The sequence below is a fragment of the Oncorhynchus mykiss genome, chromosome 22, assembly GCF_057628025.1.
Source record: "Oncorhynchus mykiss isolate SJ-2025 chromosome 22, ASM5762802v1, whole genome shotgun sequence".
NCBI classification, from domain to species: Eukaryota; Metazoa; Chordata; class Actinopteri; order Salmoniformes; family Salmonidae; genus Oncorhynchus; species Oncorhynchus mykiss.
Window position 1 is genome coordinate 34,226,821 of NC_143043.1, and position 19,496 is coordinate 34,246,316.

The 19,496-nt window shown below is 42.3% G+C and overlaps 2 protein-coding genes across 2 annotated transcripts; both read left to right on the forward strand.

Annotated features, from left to right (window-relative positions):
• The first annotated feature begins 4,108 nt into the window (after nucleotides 1-4,108).
• On the forward strand, nucleotides 4,109-7,479 carry LOC149972845 (ADP-ribosylation factor-like protein 6). The gene is made up of 4 exons (XM_090215890.1): nucleotides 4,109-4,272; nucleotides 4,442-4,571; nucleotides 4,662-4,717; nucleotides 6,741-7,479. The coding sequence occupies exons 1-4, from the start codon at nucleotides 4,227-4,229 to the stop codon at nucleotides 6,770-6,772; spliced, it is 264 nt and encodes an 87-aa protein (XP_090072016.1). The 5' UTR covers nucleotides 4,109-4,226; the 3' UTR covers nucleotides 6,773-7,479.
• A 9,020-nt stretch (nucleotides 7,480-16,499) lies between these two features.
• On the forward strand, nucleotides 16,500-17,870 carry LOC110502121 (claudin-14-like). The gene is made up of 3 exons (XM_021579991.3): nucleotides 16,500-16,878; nucleotides 17,022-17,250; nucleotides 17,379-17,870. The coding sequence occupies exons 1-3, from the start codon at nucleotides 16,645-16,647 to the stop codon at nucleotides 17,660-17,662; spliced, it is 747 nt and encodes a 248-aa protein (XP_021435666.2). The 5' UTR covers nucleotides 16,500-16,644; the 3' UTR covers nucleotides 17,663-17,870.
• The last annotated feature ends 1,626 nt before the right edge of the window (nucleotides 17,871-19,496 follow it).

Consider the following 19,496-nt stretch of genomic DNA (forward strand, 5'->3'; position numbering starts at 1 on the left):
CTGGTGGTTAGATGTCTTTTTATTACTGACTGTTTCATTCTATGGATGGCATGTTCTTCTAGGAGGCATTGTTTACAGGTACTGTTCCATCAGGCAGGGTAGCCTAGTGGTTAGAGCGTTGGACTAGTAACCGGAAGGTTGCGAGTTCAAACCCCCGAGCTGACAAGGTACAAATCTGTCGTTCTGCCCCTGAACAGGCAGTTAACCCACTGTTCCCAGGCCGTCATTGAAAATAAGAATTTGTTCTTAACTGACTTGCCTAGTTAAATAAAGGTAAAATAAAAATTTTTTTAAAAAAAGATGATAAGGGTATCTGGTTGAACATGGCTGTATTTACTGGAGTTGTATTGGAGTGTAAGTAAAGACTTATGACTTATGACTTTTTATTTTGCTTGACACTATACCCACCGTTGGAAAAATCTATTGAAAGTATAGAGAACATAACTTTTTTCACCGTGACTGGCAATCATTTTCCCCTTCTTTTTTTTGTTACTTCAACATCACTGGAAGTATTTTGTCCATCAGTGTCCCGAGAGGTTTGTAGAATACACTGTATTTCAGGTGGACTTTTTAATGCTAGCCAGCAGATGGGGCAGTTGGACCATGCATCAGTTAAGAACAAGAACAAACTTTTATTTGCAATAACAGCCCCGGACGACGATGGGCCTATTGTGCACCGCCCAATGGGACTCACAATCACGGCCGGATGTGATGCAGCCTGGAATCGAACCAGGTGCACTGAGATGCAGTGTCTTAGACCACTGCGCCACTCAGTACCATTATTCGAGCTAGGGCGATGTTGTGGATATCCAACAGTTTGTTTACTGCTTGTGCTTAATTGATCAACTACTGATAAAGCAGGAGAAAAGCCAAGTTATCCTATTGTCGTGACTCGTGATGTGTGTTAAATAATTAAAAATCATCTCGTTTTTTTTAATGTATAGGCTACTACTAAAAAAAGTATATAAAAAAACACCAGTAGCCTGTACATATTCAGAATGACTGGAATATGTAAAGGCTACTGTAAGCCTATGTAATAAACCTTTCCTCATGAAGTTGACATTATCTAATGTCCATCTCAGAATCACCCCATACTGCGAGTCGGGTCAGCAGTAGGTTCAGAGCGTTAATTCACTCTAATAGGCTTATTCACAGACTGGACTGCCAACCTGCTGTCTAGTTACATAGTCCTCATATCCATGGCAACATTCTATTTTAGAACCTTAGACTAAATTGTAGCGATAAATTGTAGAAACTTTAGATTATATATTGAGGGGGTAGATGGCTTATACCGAATTCACATTTAAACCTTAGGTTCAGATGTTGTAAGCAGGACAAATGGGCCTGTTTGATAAACTGTCGGGTTGGCTGGGTCTGAAGAAGAAAGAAGTGAACGTGTTGTGTTTGGGACTGGACAACAGCGGGAAAACCACCATCATCAACCAACTCAAGCCCAGTAATGTAAGTCCACTGACATGGCCTAACTATAATTGAACATATGGGCCTACTGTAGTCCATTGACTGATGTATTTGATTGGGTTCTAAATTGAAACGGATTAACGTGGTGGCCTGCTCTAGGCGCGCGCGTCCTTTGCGCGCTGGCCTGTCAATGGAAAGAGACGGAGTTGTGTATCTGAGTTGAGTGAGCTGAGCCATGGAGATGGTGGTTATACATAAGCGCTGTGAGTGTTAACCGTTGTGGTTATACACTACATGACCAAAAGTCATTGAACATCTCATTCCAGAATTAATATGGAGTTGGTCCCCCCTTTGCTGCTATAACAGCCTCCACTCTTCTGGGAAGGCTTTCCACTAGATGTTGGAACATTGCTGCAGGGACTTCCTTCCTTTCACCCACAAGAGCATTACTGATGTTGGGCAATTAGGCCTGGCTTGCAGGCAGCGTTCTAATTCATATCAAAGGTGTTCAATGGGGTTGAGGTCAGGGCTCTGTGCAGGCCCGTCAAGTTCTTCCACACTGATCTTGACAAATCAGTTCTGTATGAACCTTGCTTTGTGCCCAGGGGCATTGTCATGCTGAAACAGAAAATGGCCTTTTCCAAACTGTTGCCACAAAGTTGGACGCACGGAATCGTCTAGAATGCCATTTTTGTATGCTGTAGTGTTGATTTCCCTTTACTGGAACTAAGGGGCCTAGCACAAACCATGGAAAACAGCCCCAGACCATTATTTCTCCTCCACCAAACTTTACAGTTGGCACTATGCATTTGGACAGGTAGCGTTCTCCTGGCATCCGCCAAACCCAGATTCGTCCGTCGGACTGCCAAATGGTGAAGCGTGATTCATCATTCCAGAGAACGCGTTTCCACTGCTCCAGAGTCAGCAAGCATTACACCATTCCAGCCAACGCTTGGAATTGCGCATGGGGATCTGAGGCTTGTGTGTGGTTGCTTGGCCATGGAAACCCGTTTCATGAAGCTCCAATGAACAGTTCTTGCGCTGATGTTGCTTCCAGAGGCAGTTTGGAACTTACAACATTTCCCAATGGGGAAAATAAAGTCAAAGTCAGTAAAGTAGTGAGTGTTGCAACTGAGGGTAGATGATTTTCACCGCTTCAGCACTCTGCGGTCCCATTCTGTGAGCTTGTGTGGCCTTCCACTTTGTGACTTAACCATTGTTGCTCCTAGATGTTTCCACTTCACAATAACAGCACTTACATTTGAGCTCTAGCAGGGCAGAAATTTGACGAACGGACTTGTTGGAAAGGTGGCATCCTATGACGGTGCCACGTTGAAAGTCACAGAGCTCTTAAGTAAGGCCCATGAATTTGATACACCTGTCAGCAATGGGGGTGGCTGAAGTAACCGAATCCACTAATTTGAAGGAGTGTCCACATACTTTTGTATATATAGTGTATATTAGAACTGTGAATTTTAGGCATTGTGGTTATAAGCAGTGATGTAGTGGTAAACAAAAACATAGGTGGGTAAACTGATCGCCAGTCGCGGTGAAAAGAGTAACGTTCCCTATACTTTCCATGAATTCTTTCCCAAAAGGTGGGCGTACTGTCATGCAAAAAATAAAGGTGAGTAAATTGTGTTACTTGCGTTTACTCTCCACTACACCACTGATTATAAGAGCTGTGAGTGTTATCACGTTGTGGTTATACATACGAGCTGTGAGTGTTATCGCGTTGTGGTTATACATGCGAGCTGTGAGTGTTATCGCGTTGTGGTTATACATACGAGCTGTGAGTTTTATCGCATTGTGGTTATACATACGAGCTGTGAGTTTTATCGCATTGTGGTTATACATACGAGCTGTGAGTGTTATCGTGTTGTGGTTATACATACGAGCTGTGAGTGTTATCGCGTTGTGGTTATACATACGAGCTGTGCGTGTTATCGCGTTGTGGTTATACATACGAGCTGTGTGTGTTATCGCGTTGTGGTTATATACAGTATAAGACCTATGTGTTATTGCATTCGTTACTCTGCAATTATCCACTGCTTGCTTGTTTTCAGCTAAGGTTATATGGCCCACTCTCAGACGACTGGAAACATGTTAGTCAGGTGAAGGTCAGTACAGCCTATTTCACCCTATTTTAACATTTCTTTTTGATACACTTCAGTTATTGTTTGTCTGTCTGTGTTTTGTTTGTGCGTATTACAGACCCAGACACAAGACATTGTCCCAACTATTGGCTTCAATATAGAAAAATTCAAGAGTTCAAGGTAGTAATTAACTTGTAATGTAAACTATGATTAACTTAGTGAACCGGGAAAAAGTCATACTAATTATATTACTATAGTGCGTTAATGCGTAACATGTATTTTGTCTCTACAAAGTTTGTCTTTCACAGTGTTTGACATGTCTGGTCAGAGCAGATATAGAAACCTATGGGAACATTACTACAAGTAAGACTTTACACCTGCACTATTTATCTATATAGACCTGCATGATATGACAGGACGTTTTAATCCAGAGGTGCCTTACCTCTAAACTTAGAGTAACCAGTATTGCCTGTAGAGCAGTTTTAGTGGTTACCCAACCCTAAATCTAGAGTTACCACCCCCCCCCCCCCCCCCCCCCCCCGGCCATTCGCTCTGAATCTAGTTGCTTAACCCTGATGTAGAGAAACACATTCAGTGTTTTTTACCCTGTTGAACCTCCTATCCCTTGTTGATGACATCGTTTTCTGTTGTGGTGTCCACAGAGAGAGTCACGCGATCATATTTGTCATCGATAGTGGAGACAAGTTACGAATGGTCGTTGCCAAAGAGGAACTTGATACTCTTCTCAATCACCAAGGTAAGAGAATGAGACAGTAAGAAAGAGAGAGAGACAGGAAGAGTAAGTGTAAGAGTAAGAGAGGGAGAGAAGGGGAGAAAGACAGACAGACAGACAGACAGACAGACAGACAGACAGACAGACAAACACACTTTCTTCACTTGTTCTCTGGTGTTCCTGCTCCCTCCAGACATCTGCAGTAGGAGGATGCCTGTGCTGCTCTTTGCTAATAAGAGTGACCTGAGAGAAGCCATGTCTTCAGTCAAAGTCTCTCAGCTGCTCTGTCTGGAGAACATCAAGGACAAACCCTGGCACATCTGGTAGGACACAACTCTATCACACACATAAGCAGGTACAGACACACACAGTTGTGTTGGGATAGGTTACTAAAATCTGTCCCTGTGTTTCAGTGCCAGTAATGCTGTAAAAGGAGAGGGCCTACAGGAGGGGGTGGACTGGCTACAAGGTACATAACTGCGTGTGCGTGCATGTACGTGTACTTTTTTCTGATGGAATTCTGGCACCTATATTGAATCATTCTGTTTTGTTCTACCTTACCCATAGAGCAAATTGCACAGTAAGTATAATGTGTGCTCACATTAGTTTATGTCACTGTGGTGGACTTACAGTGCCTTGCGAAAGTATTCGGCCCCCTTGAACTTTGCGACCTTTTGCCACATTTCAGGCTTCAAACATAAAGATATAAAACTGTATTTTTTTGTGAAGAATCAACAACAAGTGGGACACAATCATGAAGTGGAACGACATTTATTGGATTTTTCAAACTTTTTTAACAAATCAAAAACTGAAAAATTGGGCGTGCAAAATTATTCAGCCCCCTTAAGTTAATACTTTGTAGCGCCACCTTTTGCTGCGATTACAGCTGTAAGTCGCTTGGGGTATGTCTCTATCAGTTTTGCAAATCGAGAGACTGAAATTTTTTCCCATTCCTCCTTGCAAAACAGCTCGAGCTCAGTGAGGTTGGATGGAGAGCATTTGTGAACAGCAGTTTTCAGTTCTTTCCACAGATTCTCGATTGGATTCAGGTCTGGACTTTGACTTGGCCATTCTAACACCTGGATATGTTTATTATTGAACCATTCCATTGTAGATTTTGCTTTATGTTTTGGATCATTGTCTTGTTGGAAGACAAATCTCCGTCCCAGTCTCAGGTCTTTTGCAGACTCCATCAGGTTTTCTTCCAGAATGGTCCTGTATTTGGCTCCATCCATCTTCCCATACATTTTAACCATCTTCCCTGTCCCTGCTGAAGAAAAGCAGGCCCAAACCATGATGCTGCCACCACCATGTTTGACAGTGGGGATGGTGTGTTCAGCTGTGTTGCTTTTACGCCAAACATAACGTTTTGCATTGTTGCCAAAAAGTTAAATGTTGGTTTCATCTGACCAGAGCACCTTCTTCCACATGTTTGGTGTGTCTCCCAGGTGGCTTGTGGCAAACTTTAAACTACACTTTTTATGGATATCTTTAAGAAATGGCTTTCTTCTTGCCACTCTTCCATAAAGGCCAGATTTGTGCAATATACGACTGATTGTTGTCCTACGGACAGAGTCTCCCACCTCAGCTGTAGATCTCTGCAGTTCATCCAGAGTGATAATGGGCCTCTTGGCTGCATCTCTGATCAGTCTTCTCCTTGTATGAGCTGAAAGTTTAGAGGGACGGCCAGGTCTTGGTAGATTTGCAGTGGTCTGATACTCCTTCCATTTCAATATTATCGCTTGCACAGTGCTCCTTGGGATGTTTAAAGCTTGGGAAATCTTTTTGTATCCAAATCCGGCTTTAGACTTCTTCACAACAGTATCTCGGACCTGCCTGGTGTTTTCCTTGTTCTTCATGATGCTCTCTGCGCTTTTAACGGACCTCTGAGACTATCACAGTGCAGGTGCATTTATACGGAGACTTGATTACACACAGGTGGATTGTATTTATCATCATTAGTCATTTAGGTCAACATTGGATCATTCAGAGATCCTCACTGAACTTCTGGAGAGAGTTTGCTGCACTGAAAGTAAAGGGGCTGAATAATTTTGCACGCCCAATTTTTCAGTTTTTAATTTGTTAAAAAAGTTTGAAATATCCAATAAATGTCGTTCCACTTCATGATTGTGTCCCACTTGTTGTTGATTCTTCACAAAAAAATACAGTTTTATATCTTTATGTTTGAAGCCTGAAATGTGGCAAAAGGTCGCAAAGTTCAAGGGGCCCGAATACTTTCGCAAGGCACTGTAGATGATGATGTTGTTGATGGGTTTGGAGCAGGGGAGACTATTCAGTCTGTAACAGGTATAATGTTGACGTGTGTCTCATGATAATTCATCTCCCCTACTCTTAACCCTCTAGTGAAGGGCTTTTCTAATGTAGTTGTGGAGCTTCAGGTCTCATTGTTGAGGCTGTTTGTTGTTGTAACTATCATCTCATGAATTGTCCATACATTTATAAACATATATTGTCCATATGTTTATCAACAGATCATATCAGAATAATGAATGAAATTAAATGAATGAAAGGCTTACGATGAAGGATTGTGATGGAGAGAAGAGGGACCTCCACAACTACAGCATGGCTCCTCCAACCAGCTGTGTCATTGCTTATCTTCTGTCACTATTTACATACAGTATGTGGTGCAAGGGAATCATCTGTTTTTCCTTTCTATTTGATACTCTGTCATGATGCCTACTGATGCCTACTGTATGATACTGTTGTAAAGTGTGGATGTGAAGTGTTGTTGAACCGCTTGCTGCAGTGAAGAGAGACCACCCTCTGAGATGGATTCACCTGGGATGGCATGTAGTCTCGGGGTTTTACGAGCGTTGGACCAGCAACCGAAATGTCGATGGTTCGAATCCCCAAGCCAACGAGGTGAAAAATCTGTCGATGTCCCCTTGAGCAAGGTACTTAACCCTAATTGCTCTTGTAAGTCGCTCTTGATAAGAGCCTCTGCTGAATGACTAAAATGTAAATGTGATCAGACTGTTATTCAGTTACAGCACGTGATGTGTAACTGTGTTGTCTGCTTGTGGAAAGATATGATTAATGTATTCTGTTGTTAAACATTTTACCCTCCATATTTCTGAACTGTACTTGATGCTCGTTTTGTATGCCATTAAATGTGCTGTGATGTTTTCAGACATAGTACACCAGTCAGTGCTACAATATATTGCTATATATGTTGGGATGTTTTAATGAAAACAATTAAAGGCGTAGCATTTGCTTGATTTGTTTAGTCTCTTTCTTCTCCTCCAAGAGGATGACAATTTGTCTTTCTATTTGCAGGATCTGTAGATATATTGATCTCGCATAGTAAGTGGGGATAATAGTGAATTAACACTTCAGACTGCAAACGCTGTTTTAATCATTTATGCAAAAACAGATGAGTTTAGGTTCCATCAACACAGAAGTATCAAGTGCAACTAGGAAAGTACATTTCCTGAAGAAAATGTGGTGTGCTTGCTAGCTTGCTTAAAAGGGAAAGGGGGATACCTAGTCAGTTGTACCACTGATTGCATTCAACTGAAATGTGTCTTCCGCATTTAACCCAACCCCTCTGAATCTGAGTATTTATGGTTGTGAAAGAAGTTATAGTAGTGGTAGTGACTGCAGTAGTAATGGTAGGGACTGGTTATAGTTGAAAAAGTAAGTAGATGGAAAGATTGAGTGATGGATTGATTGGATATGATAAGATAGGATAGCCTGAACATGTGAAAGTTGGTTTGGTGTCTCTAGCTTGAACGGTTCAAGAGTTACTGCTGGTGGGGGTTTGTCATGCTAATCTATCCTTGATAAAGGTTTTTAAGAATTTTAAGTTAGGATAGCCTGAACAATTTAAAGTTTGTCTTATAGCTTAATTGGCAAAGTAGCAGGACCATATTGAATAACCTCTGTATTCCCATGGATCTCATTCAAACCTGTGTTAATTTAAGGACATTTTAAATGGTTATAGTTGAAAAAGTATAGATGGATAGATTAAAGAATTTATTGATTTATTACTTAGGATAGGATAGCCTGAACATGTGTAAGTTGGTTTGGTGTCTCTAGTTTGAACAGTTACTATTGCTTTTAGTGGATTGATTTGTGCAAATGTATGCTAATTTAAATAGTTAGAACTTATAAGGTTTTGAAATGTCTAGCCCAAGGGATACCAAGGGTATTTTCTTGCTCACGGTGTCACCTCGTATCTCATAGTGTTTGTAAATCACCGTTTTTTAAAATGTTTTAACTTTTAATGATGTCATCAGGTAGAACTGTATTTTTTCCAATGTTGTAGTAGTACTTGAGACCAGGTGTCGGTCCGGTCTCGAAACCACATTTTGAGTGTCTCAGTGTCGGATATATTTGTACTCGGTCTTGGACAGTAAGGACTCATAATTTCTACCCAAGACCAGCCGAGTAAAAAAAACTCATGATTATCAGCTTCCATTCAGTAAGCGCATAAAACCGCTTCGCCAGGCCAAATATATACACTCCTTTCTTGAAATATTAATACCTGCAGTCTTTATTTCTATTAGACATGTCTGCGCAGTGACGAACCTATTGGACCTAGGCCTTCAGTGTGTGACAGGTTCGTGATGCTGAAAGGACAGCAACGGTAATGGCTGCGCACTCATGTAGGAGAGTGTACTTTTGTAAAACAAAGGGTTAGTGGTGTAGTTATTCTTGTAGGGAGAGGGAGAAGCTAACAAATTAGCAACAACGTCCTCTTTGACACCTGCTGCAGCGATTAAATCAGAACATCATTGAAAAGATTCATGTAAATCAAATTATTATTCTTATAATTATTTTATTAATCCTTAGCCCCTCTCAGAAAGCGTATAAGGCCCTTATTGTTCCCCAGGTCAAGAGAAGTGAATTGGACAATAATATAAATGATAATTTATATTATAATTTGACCTGGCCTCCACAATCACCCGACCTCAATCCAATTGAGATGGTTTGGGATGAGTTAGACCTCAGAATGAAGGAAAAGCAGCCAACAAGTGCTCAGCGTATGTGGGAACTTCTTCAAGACTGTTGGAAAAGCATTCCAGGTGAAGCTGGTTGAGGGAATGTCAAGAGTGTGAAAAGCTGTCATCAAGGCAAAGGGTGGCTACTTTGAAAAATATGTTTTGATTTGTTTAACACTTTTTAGTTACTATGTGATTACATATGTGTTATTTCATAGTTTTGATGTCTTCACTATTATTCTACAGTGTTGAAAATAGTGAAAATAAAGAAAATCCCTTAATAGTAGGTGTGTCCAAACTTTTGACCGATAGTGTATATTTCACTGAGGCTGACTATCAGGCAGTGAGTTGGAGGCGTGCATGGCCACACAGTCATGGGTGAACAGGGAGTACAGGAGGGGGCTGAGCACGCACCCTTGTGGGGCCCCAGTGCTGAGTAGGGTTAGGCGACGTGGAGATGTTGTTTCCTACCTTCGCCACCTGGGACGGCCTGTCAGAAAGTCCAGGACCCAATTGCACAGGGCTGGGTTGAGACCCAGGGCCTCAAGCTTAATTATGAGCTTGGAGGGTACTATGGTGTTGAATGCTGAGTTGCAGTCAATGAACAGCATTCTTACATAGGTATTCCTGTTGTCCAGATGGGATAGGGCAGTGTGATGGTGATTGCATCGTCTGTGGACCTATTGGGGTGGTATGCAAATTGAAGTGGGTTTAGGGTGGCAGGTAAGGTGGAGGTGATATGATCCTTGCCTTGTCTCTGAAAGCACTTCATGATGACAGAAGTGAGTGCTACGGGGTGATAGTATTTTAGTTATTTTGCCTTCTTGTGTACAGGGACAATGGTGGCCATCTTGAATGCATGTGGGAACAGCAGACTGGGATAGGGAGCAATTGAATATGTCCGTAAACACACCAGCCAGGTGGTCTGCGCATGCTCTGAGGACGTGGCTAGGGATGCCGTCTGGGCCAGCAGCCTTGCGAGGGTTAACACGTTTAAATGTTTTACTCACGTCGGCCACAGAGAAGGAGGAGGGGAGGGGGGCCGCGATGGTGGCACTTTATTATCCTCAAAGTGGGGTTAGAAGGTGTTTAGTTTGTCTGGAAGTGTGAAGTCGGTGCCTGGGACGTGGCTGGTTTTCTTTCTGTAGTCCGTGATTTCCTGTAAACCCTGCCACGTACGTCTCATGTCTGAGCTCTTTACCTACATTTTACTTGTTTGATTGCCTTGCGGAGGGAATAACTACACTGTTTATTTTCAGCCATATTCCCAGACCTCTTTCCGTTGTTAAATTTGATGGTTCGCACTTTCAGTTTTGCGTGAATGCTGCCGTCCATCCACGGTTTCTGGTTAGGGTAGGTTTTAATAGTCACAGTGGGTACAACATCCCCAATGCACTTCCTAATAACTTCACTCACCGTGTCAGCGTATAGATCAATGTTGTTCTCTGAGGCTGACCAGAACATTTCCCATTCCATGTGATCAAAACAATCTTGAATGTTGATTCCGATTGGTCAGACCAGCGTTGAATGGTTCTAGTCACTGGTACATCCTGTTTGAGTTTCTGCCTATAAAGACAGTAGGAGCAAGACGCCGTCGTGGCCGTATTTCCCGAAGGGAGGGCCGGGGAGGGCTTTGTATTCATTGTGGAAGTTAGAGTAGCAGTGATCAAGTGTATTACCCCCGCGAGTACTACAATCAATATGCTGATAGAGTTTAGGTAGCCTTGTGCTCAAATTTGCTTTGTTAAAATCCCCAGCTACAATAAATGCAGGATATATGGTTTCCAGTTAACATAGAGTCCAGTGAAGTTCCTTGAGGGCCACCGTGGTGTCTGCTTGAGGGGGAATGTACACAGCTGTGATAATAACTGACGAGAATTCTCTTGGGAGGTAATATGGCCGGCATTTGATTGTAAGGAGTTCTAGGTCGGGTGAGCAGAAGGACTTGAGTTCCTGTATGTTGTTATGATTACACCATGAGCCGTTAATCATGAAGCATAAACCACCGCCCTTTCTCTTCCCAGAGAGGTGTTTATCTCTGTCGGCGCAATGCATGGAGAAGCCCGGTGGCTGAACCGATTCCGACAACATATCCTGAGAGAGCCATGTTTCCGTGAAACAGAGGATGTTACAATCTCTGATGTCTTGTCTGGAAGGCAAACCTTGCTCGAAATTTGTCTACCTTGTTGGCAAGAGCATTGGCGAGCAATATACTCTGTAGCGGTGGGTGATGTGCACATCTATGTAGCCTGACCAGGAGGCTGCTCCATCTGCCCCTTCTGCGGCGCCATGGTTTTGAGTAGGCTTCTGGGATCCGATCCATTGTCCTGGGTGGTGGTCCAAACAGAGGATCAGCTTCGGGAAAGTCGTATTCCTGGTCATAATGTTGGTGAGTTGACGTCGTTCTTATATCAAATAGTTATTCCCGGCTGTTTGTAATAACGCTTAAGATTTCCTGGGGTAATAATATAAGAAATAATACATAAACTAAAGGTCTTGAAGCGAGGCGGCCATCTCTGTTGGCGCCATCCTAAACGTGTGTGATTTATGATAAATGTACCTATGATCCCTCTCATGTAGGCTAGCCTAATGATTATGTGGCTTAACATTAGTCTTACATGACATTACCAGATTTTTTATTTAGCCTAGCCCACAGTAGCCTAACCTATGAATAAGCTGATTCTAATGTCAAATCTTAGGCCTAAGCTGCATTCAAAATGGCTTTACAGTGATCATTCAAATATACGTTTCCTATTTGTTGTCCTAGAAGCAGATAATAAACACCTTATTTAAGACAGAGCTCCCTAATGCGTGGAGGATTACAGTGTTTTCCCTAAGGCTATTAATTGCTCAGCATTCACATTGTCATGGTTAGAAGGGATCCAGCTTTTGCCAGAATTGACTATTCGTAGCAGGTTTAGGAGAAGTTATGCAGCAGGTTAGGAGAATAAATGTGGCAGGCTAGGAGAATTAGGAAAAGGGTTAGGGTTGGCTAAAATGCAACAAAAAAAATAAGATCACCTTTTGATGTAAAATTGACAAAAGCTGGATCCCATGTAAACATGACCCATTCACATGGTATTATATCCTTCTGGAGGAGATAGCCAGGACACATAATCTTATGAGAGACTGACACAGCAGGATGGGCTGCACTGCAGGCCGCTAGAAAGGCTACTGCTAGGCTACTACTCCGTATGAAGGAATGACAGACAGATTGGGAATATAGCCTTGTGTGTCGGTCTTCTATAGGCTCAGAATAAACAAAGCTAGAGAACAGGTCTAAGAAAATAGTGTCAGACTGTCTCACTGACCAGATCAAGAGCAACCAGCAGATTTGGAGGAGCTCACACGACATGGAATGTCTTGTACTTCAGGTATTGTACTTGTGTCACTCTGTTTATGTTGTCCCATGATAAGAGCTAAGGCATAATCATTTATAGTGCTATCATTATCTACTGTTGTCTTTGAATACTCTCAAATTATACTGTCCTCAAACATTTTCAATTACTTTTTGTTGTTTCCATCTTCCTGTTTGTTGTTTTTGACAGATCCCCCATGTTGACTGGTTAGAAGGAGGAGGACCATGCAGTGTGATGCCCTCTCTCTTCCCCTGGGGTAGGAACTATGTTCGCAACTAACCGTTATAGAGCCAAAGTAGAGCTACACCATACTGAGCTACGCCATGTCACATTACTGACAGACAGTTATCACATCCCTGACAGGACAATAAGGACACAGACATACCCATACACTGCCCTCACTTGGACTCTAAAGCAGAGGCGACACTGGTGGTAGAGGGAAAGAGAGAGTGAGAGAGAGAGAGAGAGAGCAAGCAGACAGAGAGCTGGTCTGGTCTGGGCGGTGACGTGCAGCTTTGACAGGCTTTTTGAACAATGGAGAGGCCTTTATAAATGCTGCATAACATGGGTTTGTGAGTCTACATAGGACACACAGACAGAGACTGCCAGCTGCTAACCTCCTGCAGCACTAGACAGCATCAGGCAGGATATGCATGTCACAGGTAAGAAGGGGAGAGGAGGGAGTGTATGTGTTGGGTAGATCACTGAAAGTGAAGTGTTGGTGTTTTTGTTAGTCAGTTGTTCTAATGTGTGGTTCTCCCTTACAGAATCCATCGTTAAACACAAATAGCATTCTGTTCCCAGTGTTCTACTGAGCCACTTTTCTTTGGTAGAGTATGAAACATATAAAACAGTGGCTGTTTTGTTTCAAGGTTGGTGGTAGATGAAATAATTGATAAATGAAAACTGGAAAGTGGATCATAATACTGATATCAACTGTATTCCCTCTGAATGAGGCAAAGGAAAACTGTAGTATTCCATATCAGAAATAACATGTGAGAAATCCTGTTTATATGAATAACACAATATCAATGGCATGTGCATTAGTCTGTCACTGTCCAGAGTTTGTGTGTGTGTGTGTTTTATTTAATTTATTTAACCTTTATTTAACTAGGCAAGTCAGTTAAGAAAAAATTTGTATGTAGTGTGTGTGTGTGTGTGTGTGTGTGTGTGTGTGTGTGTGTGTGTGTGTGTGTGTGTGTGTGTGTGTGTGTGTGTGTGCGCGCGCGCGCATCACTGACTGGCAGCAGTAGCATAATATCAGGACTCTGATCTCATATGGCAGGTGTCCACACATTAGCCACTCTTCTCTTCTTCAGATAATAATTGTTTTATTACTTTATGCTCTATGACACAATCAACTTAGCTGTGACATTTAATAGTACTGACATTAGTTGAAAACAAAGATAGTTGGTGTGGAAATGTGCGTTTTATTTTTCACTAGATCAATAGCCTTCTCCTCTCTGAGCTCTTCAAATCAAAAATGTTTTTCCAAAGTGAGTTATAGAGGAAGGAGAGGGCAGGGAAAACTAAATTAAAGAGGGTTGACAGCACTTCTGACCTTTCTGCACCTCAGAAGCCCCTCCAAAAATAGCATATTGATACGAGTTCATCCTATGGTCAATTGAAATTAGGTCTAGAAGTGAGGAAAAGCAACGTGTTCTGTAAGTGCTGTATGCAAATTATTGATCAAATGTGTTTGACGCAGCTTGTGACTAAATTCCAAATCTGTCTGTGAATGAACTTTTGTCAAGTTGAATATTCCAACTGCATGTTACGTATTATCAGTGAGAAAATCTCTGAGCGCACTGAACAAAAATATAAACGCAACATGTAAGGTGTTGGTCTCTGGTTTCATCAGCTAAAAGATCCCAGAAACATTCCATACGCACAAAAAATATTATTTCTGTTCAGTTTCTTTTTACATTCCTGTTAATGAACATTTCTCCTTTGCCAAGATAATCCATCCACCTGACAGGTGTGGCATACCAAGAAACTGATTAAACAACATCATCAATTAAAAGGCCACTCTAAAAGGTGCAGGGTTGTCACACAACACAATGCCACAGATGTATCAAGTTTTGAGAGAGAGTGCAATTGGCCTGATGACTGCAGGGATGTCCACCAGAGCTGTTGCCAGAGAATGTACTGTTAATTTCTCCAACAGCGTTTTAGATCATTTGGCAGTACATCCAACCGGCCTCACAACCGCAGACCACAAGTCTTTTTTCAAACATTTTATTTCACATTTTTATACCAGGTCGGCCAGTTGAGAACAAGTTCTCATTTACAACTGTGATCTGGCCAAGATAAAGGTGTTGTGTGGGCGAGCGGTTTGCTGATGTCAACGTTGTTGCCGGTGGGGTTATGGTAAGGGCAGGCACAAGCTAGGGACAACAAACACAATTGCATTTTATCGATGGCAATTTGAATGCACAGAGATACCGTGGCAAGATCCTGAGGCCCATTGTCGTGCCATTCATCTGCCTCCATCACCTCCTGTTTCAGCATAATGCACGGCCCCATGTCGCAAGGAGCTGTACACTATTCCTGGAAGCTGAAAATGTCCCAGTTCTTCCATAGGCTGCATGCTTACCAGACATGTCATTGAGCATGTTTGGGATGCTCTGGATCGACGTGTACGACAGCCTTTTTCCGTTCCCGACGATATCCAGCAACTTCACACAGCCATTGAAGAGGAGTGGGACAACATGTCACAGGCCACAATCAACAACCTGATCAAGTCTATGCGAAGGAGATGTGTCGTGCTGCATGAGGCAAATGGTGGTCACACCAGATACTGACTGGTTTTCTGATCCACGCCCCTATCTTTTTTTTAAGGTATCTGTGACCAACAGATGCAAACTTGCCACCAATACTCTTATAGGACACGTCACTGCACTCTATACTCTTCTGTAAACTGGTCATCTCTGTATACCTGTCGCAAGACCCACTGGTTGTTACTTATTTATAAAATCCTCTTAGGCCTCACTCCCCCTATCGGCAGGTAGCCTAGTGGTTAGAGCGTTGGTCCAGTAACTGAAAGGTTGCTGGATCAAATCCCTGAGCTGACAAGGTTCAAATCTGTTATTCTGCCCCTGAACAAGGCAGATAACCCACTGTTCCTAGGCCGTCATTGTAAATACGAATTTGTTCTTAACTGACTTTCCTAGTTAAATAAAGGTTCAATAAAAAAAATTCATAAACATATCTGTATTCCCAGTCATATGAAATCCTAAGATTAGGGCCTAATTCATTTAATTCAATTCACTGATTTCCTTATATGAACTCTAATTGAGTCAAATATTTTAAAATGTTCTATGTTACGTTTATAACAGTATAATAACAGTATGATTAAAATAAAACACATTTTATTGTACTTGGGGAAATGCAATATCTATTATGGGCCAGCTGAATGCATATTTTCATTAAATAGTTTTAGTGTTTTTAAACACAAAATATACAGTATACAAGAGTTATAAAACAGTCTCTCAATTAGAAGTTAGTGGTTTGTCACATTCAACTGAGCTGGGTGTTGGTTTCTGTGAATGTTTAATCATGTGTGTGTTCTCCACAGGAGCAGCAGAACAGCCTCAGTCACAATCAAAGAGAGACTAGCTGGCTGAGCTCAGAGGACCACGCTCAACAAGTGGAGCTGAACGAAGAACGTATTAGTCACAGACTCAATGACACCAGGGACAGAACCCTCAGAAGAAGCATCTGTTAAAGAGCTCTAGAGAGCACATGGAAGACACAGCCACTGGAGCCACTGAAGTCACTGTACAGAGCTCCATAGACAACACTGAAGACAGCGAAACCACAACACCTGAGCTCCAAAGGGACCACCACTGCAGGATGGCTTCAACACCATGACTGACTCTAGACCCTCTGGAGTTCCAACAGTACAGCTGGGAACCAGAGCTAAAGACCAGAATAATAGGATACTAAACTCATGTCTCAAAGCCATAATTGTGTGGTTGTGTGTGTGGCTCTGTGTGTGTTGATTTGTGTGTGTTGTGTGTAGCATTGTGTAGTTTTGTGTGTGCAGTTGGTCATTAGCGGATGTTCCAAACATGGCCAGCATGGCGGTCCAGCTGCTGGGCTTCTTCCTGGGTCTGCTGGGGCTGGTGGGTAGTGTAGTTGCTACAGTGCTCCCCCACTGGTGGCGGACGGCCTATGTGGGCTCTAACATAATCACAGCCACTGCCTACATGAAGGGGCTCTGGATGGAGTGTGTGTGGCACAGCACGGGCATCTACCAGTGTGAAGTACATCGCTCAATGCTGGCTCTGCCACCTGACCTGCAGGTAGGAATTATTGGTTGTTTGATTTGTTAATTGATTGGTTGATTGATTTAGATTAATTTGAGCACACGGTAGCTTAGTAAATAGGGGGTAGGGTGTAATTTGAGCAACAGCCATTATGATACTAAACACTTCTCCCTCCCTAGGCGGCACGGGCGTTGATGTTGCTGTCCTGCCTGACCTCCACCCTGGCAGCCCTCGTGTCCTCTGCAGGGATGAAGTGTACCCGCTGTGCCCGCGGCTCATCCATCAAGCATGTCCTGGCCATCAGTGGAGGGGTCTGCTTCCTGTCTGCAGGCATGCTCTGCCTAATCACTGTCTGCTGGACAACCAATGATGTCATCCTCGACTTCTACAACCCCGTCCTACCTGAAGGTACTATTCAATATATTTAATTAATCTTTTATTTATTTTATTTTATAACTCTGATACCAGTTTTTTTTCTCACTTAAACATGTTTGCAGAAATAACAAAATAACAAGAAATGTTACTTTGTGTTGCAGGTATGAAGTATGAGCTTGGCATGGCGGTGTATTTGGGCTATGTCTCGGCCTGTCTTAGTCTGATGGGAGGGGTGGTGCTCTGTTGGAACTGTGAGGGGCGGCCCAGGAACCCCCTACATCTACCTCATCATCGCCACCCTTGTCCTCCCCTCGTCTTCAACACTATAAACACCCCCAACACCCCAGCACCCCCTTACTATCCCCCTGCCGCCCTGAAAGGGAACTACGCCCCCTCATGCACCTCACTGTCCAGCAATGGCTACAGACTCAATGACTACGTCTGAGAGATAGAGTACACACTCAATGAATGCTCCTAGTGTGGAAGTGCAAACACAAATGATTATGTCTGAGTGTGGCAGATAATAGAAACTGATTGAGGGAAGTTTAAACTCAATGACTACAAAAAACAGACTTGAGTTACTTTTAAGTGAGCAAGTACACACTCATTGACTTTCCAGCAGACCTTCAGAGAGTCAGTGAGGATCCGTGTGGTTTACGGTGTTGATGTTGTTCAGGTTGTGTCCTTCTCTAGGACTGCCCACAGGCTAATCCTGTATTACTTATCCTGTTGACTTTGTATGTTTACTATAAGAGCCGAAAAACATTAACAGGACTTATTCCTGATTCAAAAATGAGCTTCCTTCATAAAGGCCTTTAGGAAAATGACAGCAGGTATGATAATGGTAAGTTTTATTTCACATGTATTATTTGTTCCCGTTTCATTGCTCGTAACTTAATGGCTGTTGTGAAGCACTTCCTGTCTTTATAGTTTTATAGTCTCATATTTGTAAACTGCTTTATACTTATACGGCTATTTTAAAATACAAAGTCACCATGGTGCAACAGACCAGGTTTGAGCTTGAGTATGGTGATAGAATGCTCGCTATGTGCATTAGCCTAACTGGACTAAAGCACAGAAACTTCTGGGAAATGTGATCTGCGCCAGGCCTACGGTGACCACACGGTGGCACCAACAGTCTGTCTAGGAGGTGAGTGGCGTTCACTGTTCAAGAAAGAAAGACTAGCCAATTGCTTGGCAGATATCCAATTGTTCTGGGTTGAAGACAGGCAGCTTAGAAAGAAGTTTCATTTAAACACAGTCGATGTTTAAATGAAACTGCTTTTTAAAAGGTTCCTAGAATTTCCATTAATGATGTCCAATCCCTATATCAATATATCCAAGTATAACCCTTGAAAATTGTATTTGTCTTTAATTTTTGACTGCCATTTTAAGTTAGCTAAAGGCTATATTTGATCATTTACACGCAGTCTATGTCGCAGTCCATGTCAATTCATTATTGTTGTCTGTCTCCTGTTGCAGGCCCCTACCTGCGCTATTAGCCACGGCAGGCACGTGGACAGGTTTATGAGTTGTTTGTGTATTCTAAAGCTATCCAATTAGATGTATCCTCTCTCTGGCAGACCGTCAACATAAAGCAAGGTAAATTAGACAGAGCTGTCAGAGGAACAGATAAATCAGCTGTCTGGTAGCCTATTTATTAAATTGGTCAACATGTTCAGTCTAAATATAGAAATGAAAAATGCCTTTCCAATCTTCAATGCAAAAAGAGGTCCATTGCTCTTAGAAATTAGACAATGTCTATATGAAATGTGCACTGAAATGAGTAAATTGCTTGAACAGACTGAAAACCAATACACTCAAAAAATGAGGGGTTCAACAAGGATTCTTCTAAGATCCTCAAAGTTCTTCGAAGAACCTTAGGGTTCTTGGCACTGAAATTGTACCCAAAAGATTATTCCAAGAACCCCATAGAACCCCATATGAGGTGGGTTCCTACTAACCTCCTTAGTTGGTGGGGGTTCTTGCAGGAATCTAATTGCCCAACAGAAACATTTGGATTTGAATTTGAAAGGACAGTAGGTCCAGTCACTTAACTGAAACATTTAAAGATCTCCTCAAGTTAAGGTAAATTGTTATTTTCATATTTGTGCAACTCTTTCCCAAACAGAAAATGGACACAATTCAATGGATATCAACCAACAAAGAGGTAAGAATATGTAGGCTATAAGAATATGTTGAAGGCTAGTTGTATTAGGTGCAGATGACTGAACTGCTCACTTTTGTGTCTGCAGGTATACAGACGAGGAGCCATACAA

Coding starts and splice junctions, on each gene's coding strand:
- LOC149972845 (XM_090215890.1), top strand. CDS start 4,227: ATGGTCGTTGCCAAAGAGGAACTTGATACTCTTCTCAATCACCAAG. Junction 4,273..4,441: donor TACTCTTCTCAATCACCAAG/GTAAGAGAATGA, acceptor TGCTCCCTCCAG/ACATCTGCAGTAGGAGGATG. Junction 4,718..6,740: donor GGGGGTGGACTGGCTACAAG/GTACATAACTGC, acceptor GTTTATCAACAG/ATCATATCAGAATAATGAAT.
- LOC110502121 (XM_021579991.3), top strand. CDS start 16,645: ATGGCCAGCATGGCGGTCCAGCTGCTGGGCTTCTTCCTGGGTCTGCTG. Junction 16,879..17,021: donor CTCTGCCACCTGACCTGCAG/GTAGGAATTATT, acceptor CTCCCTCCCTAG/GCGGCACGGGCGTTGATGTT. Junction 17,251..17,378: donor CAACCCCGTCCTACCTGAAG/GTACTATTCAAT, acceptor TTTGTGTTGCAG/GTATGAAGTATGAGCTTGGC.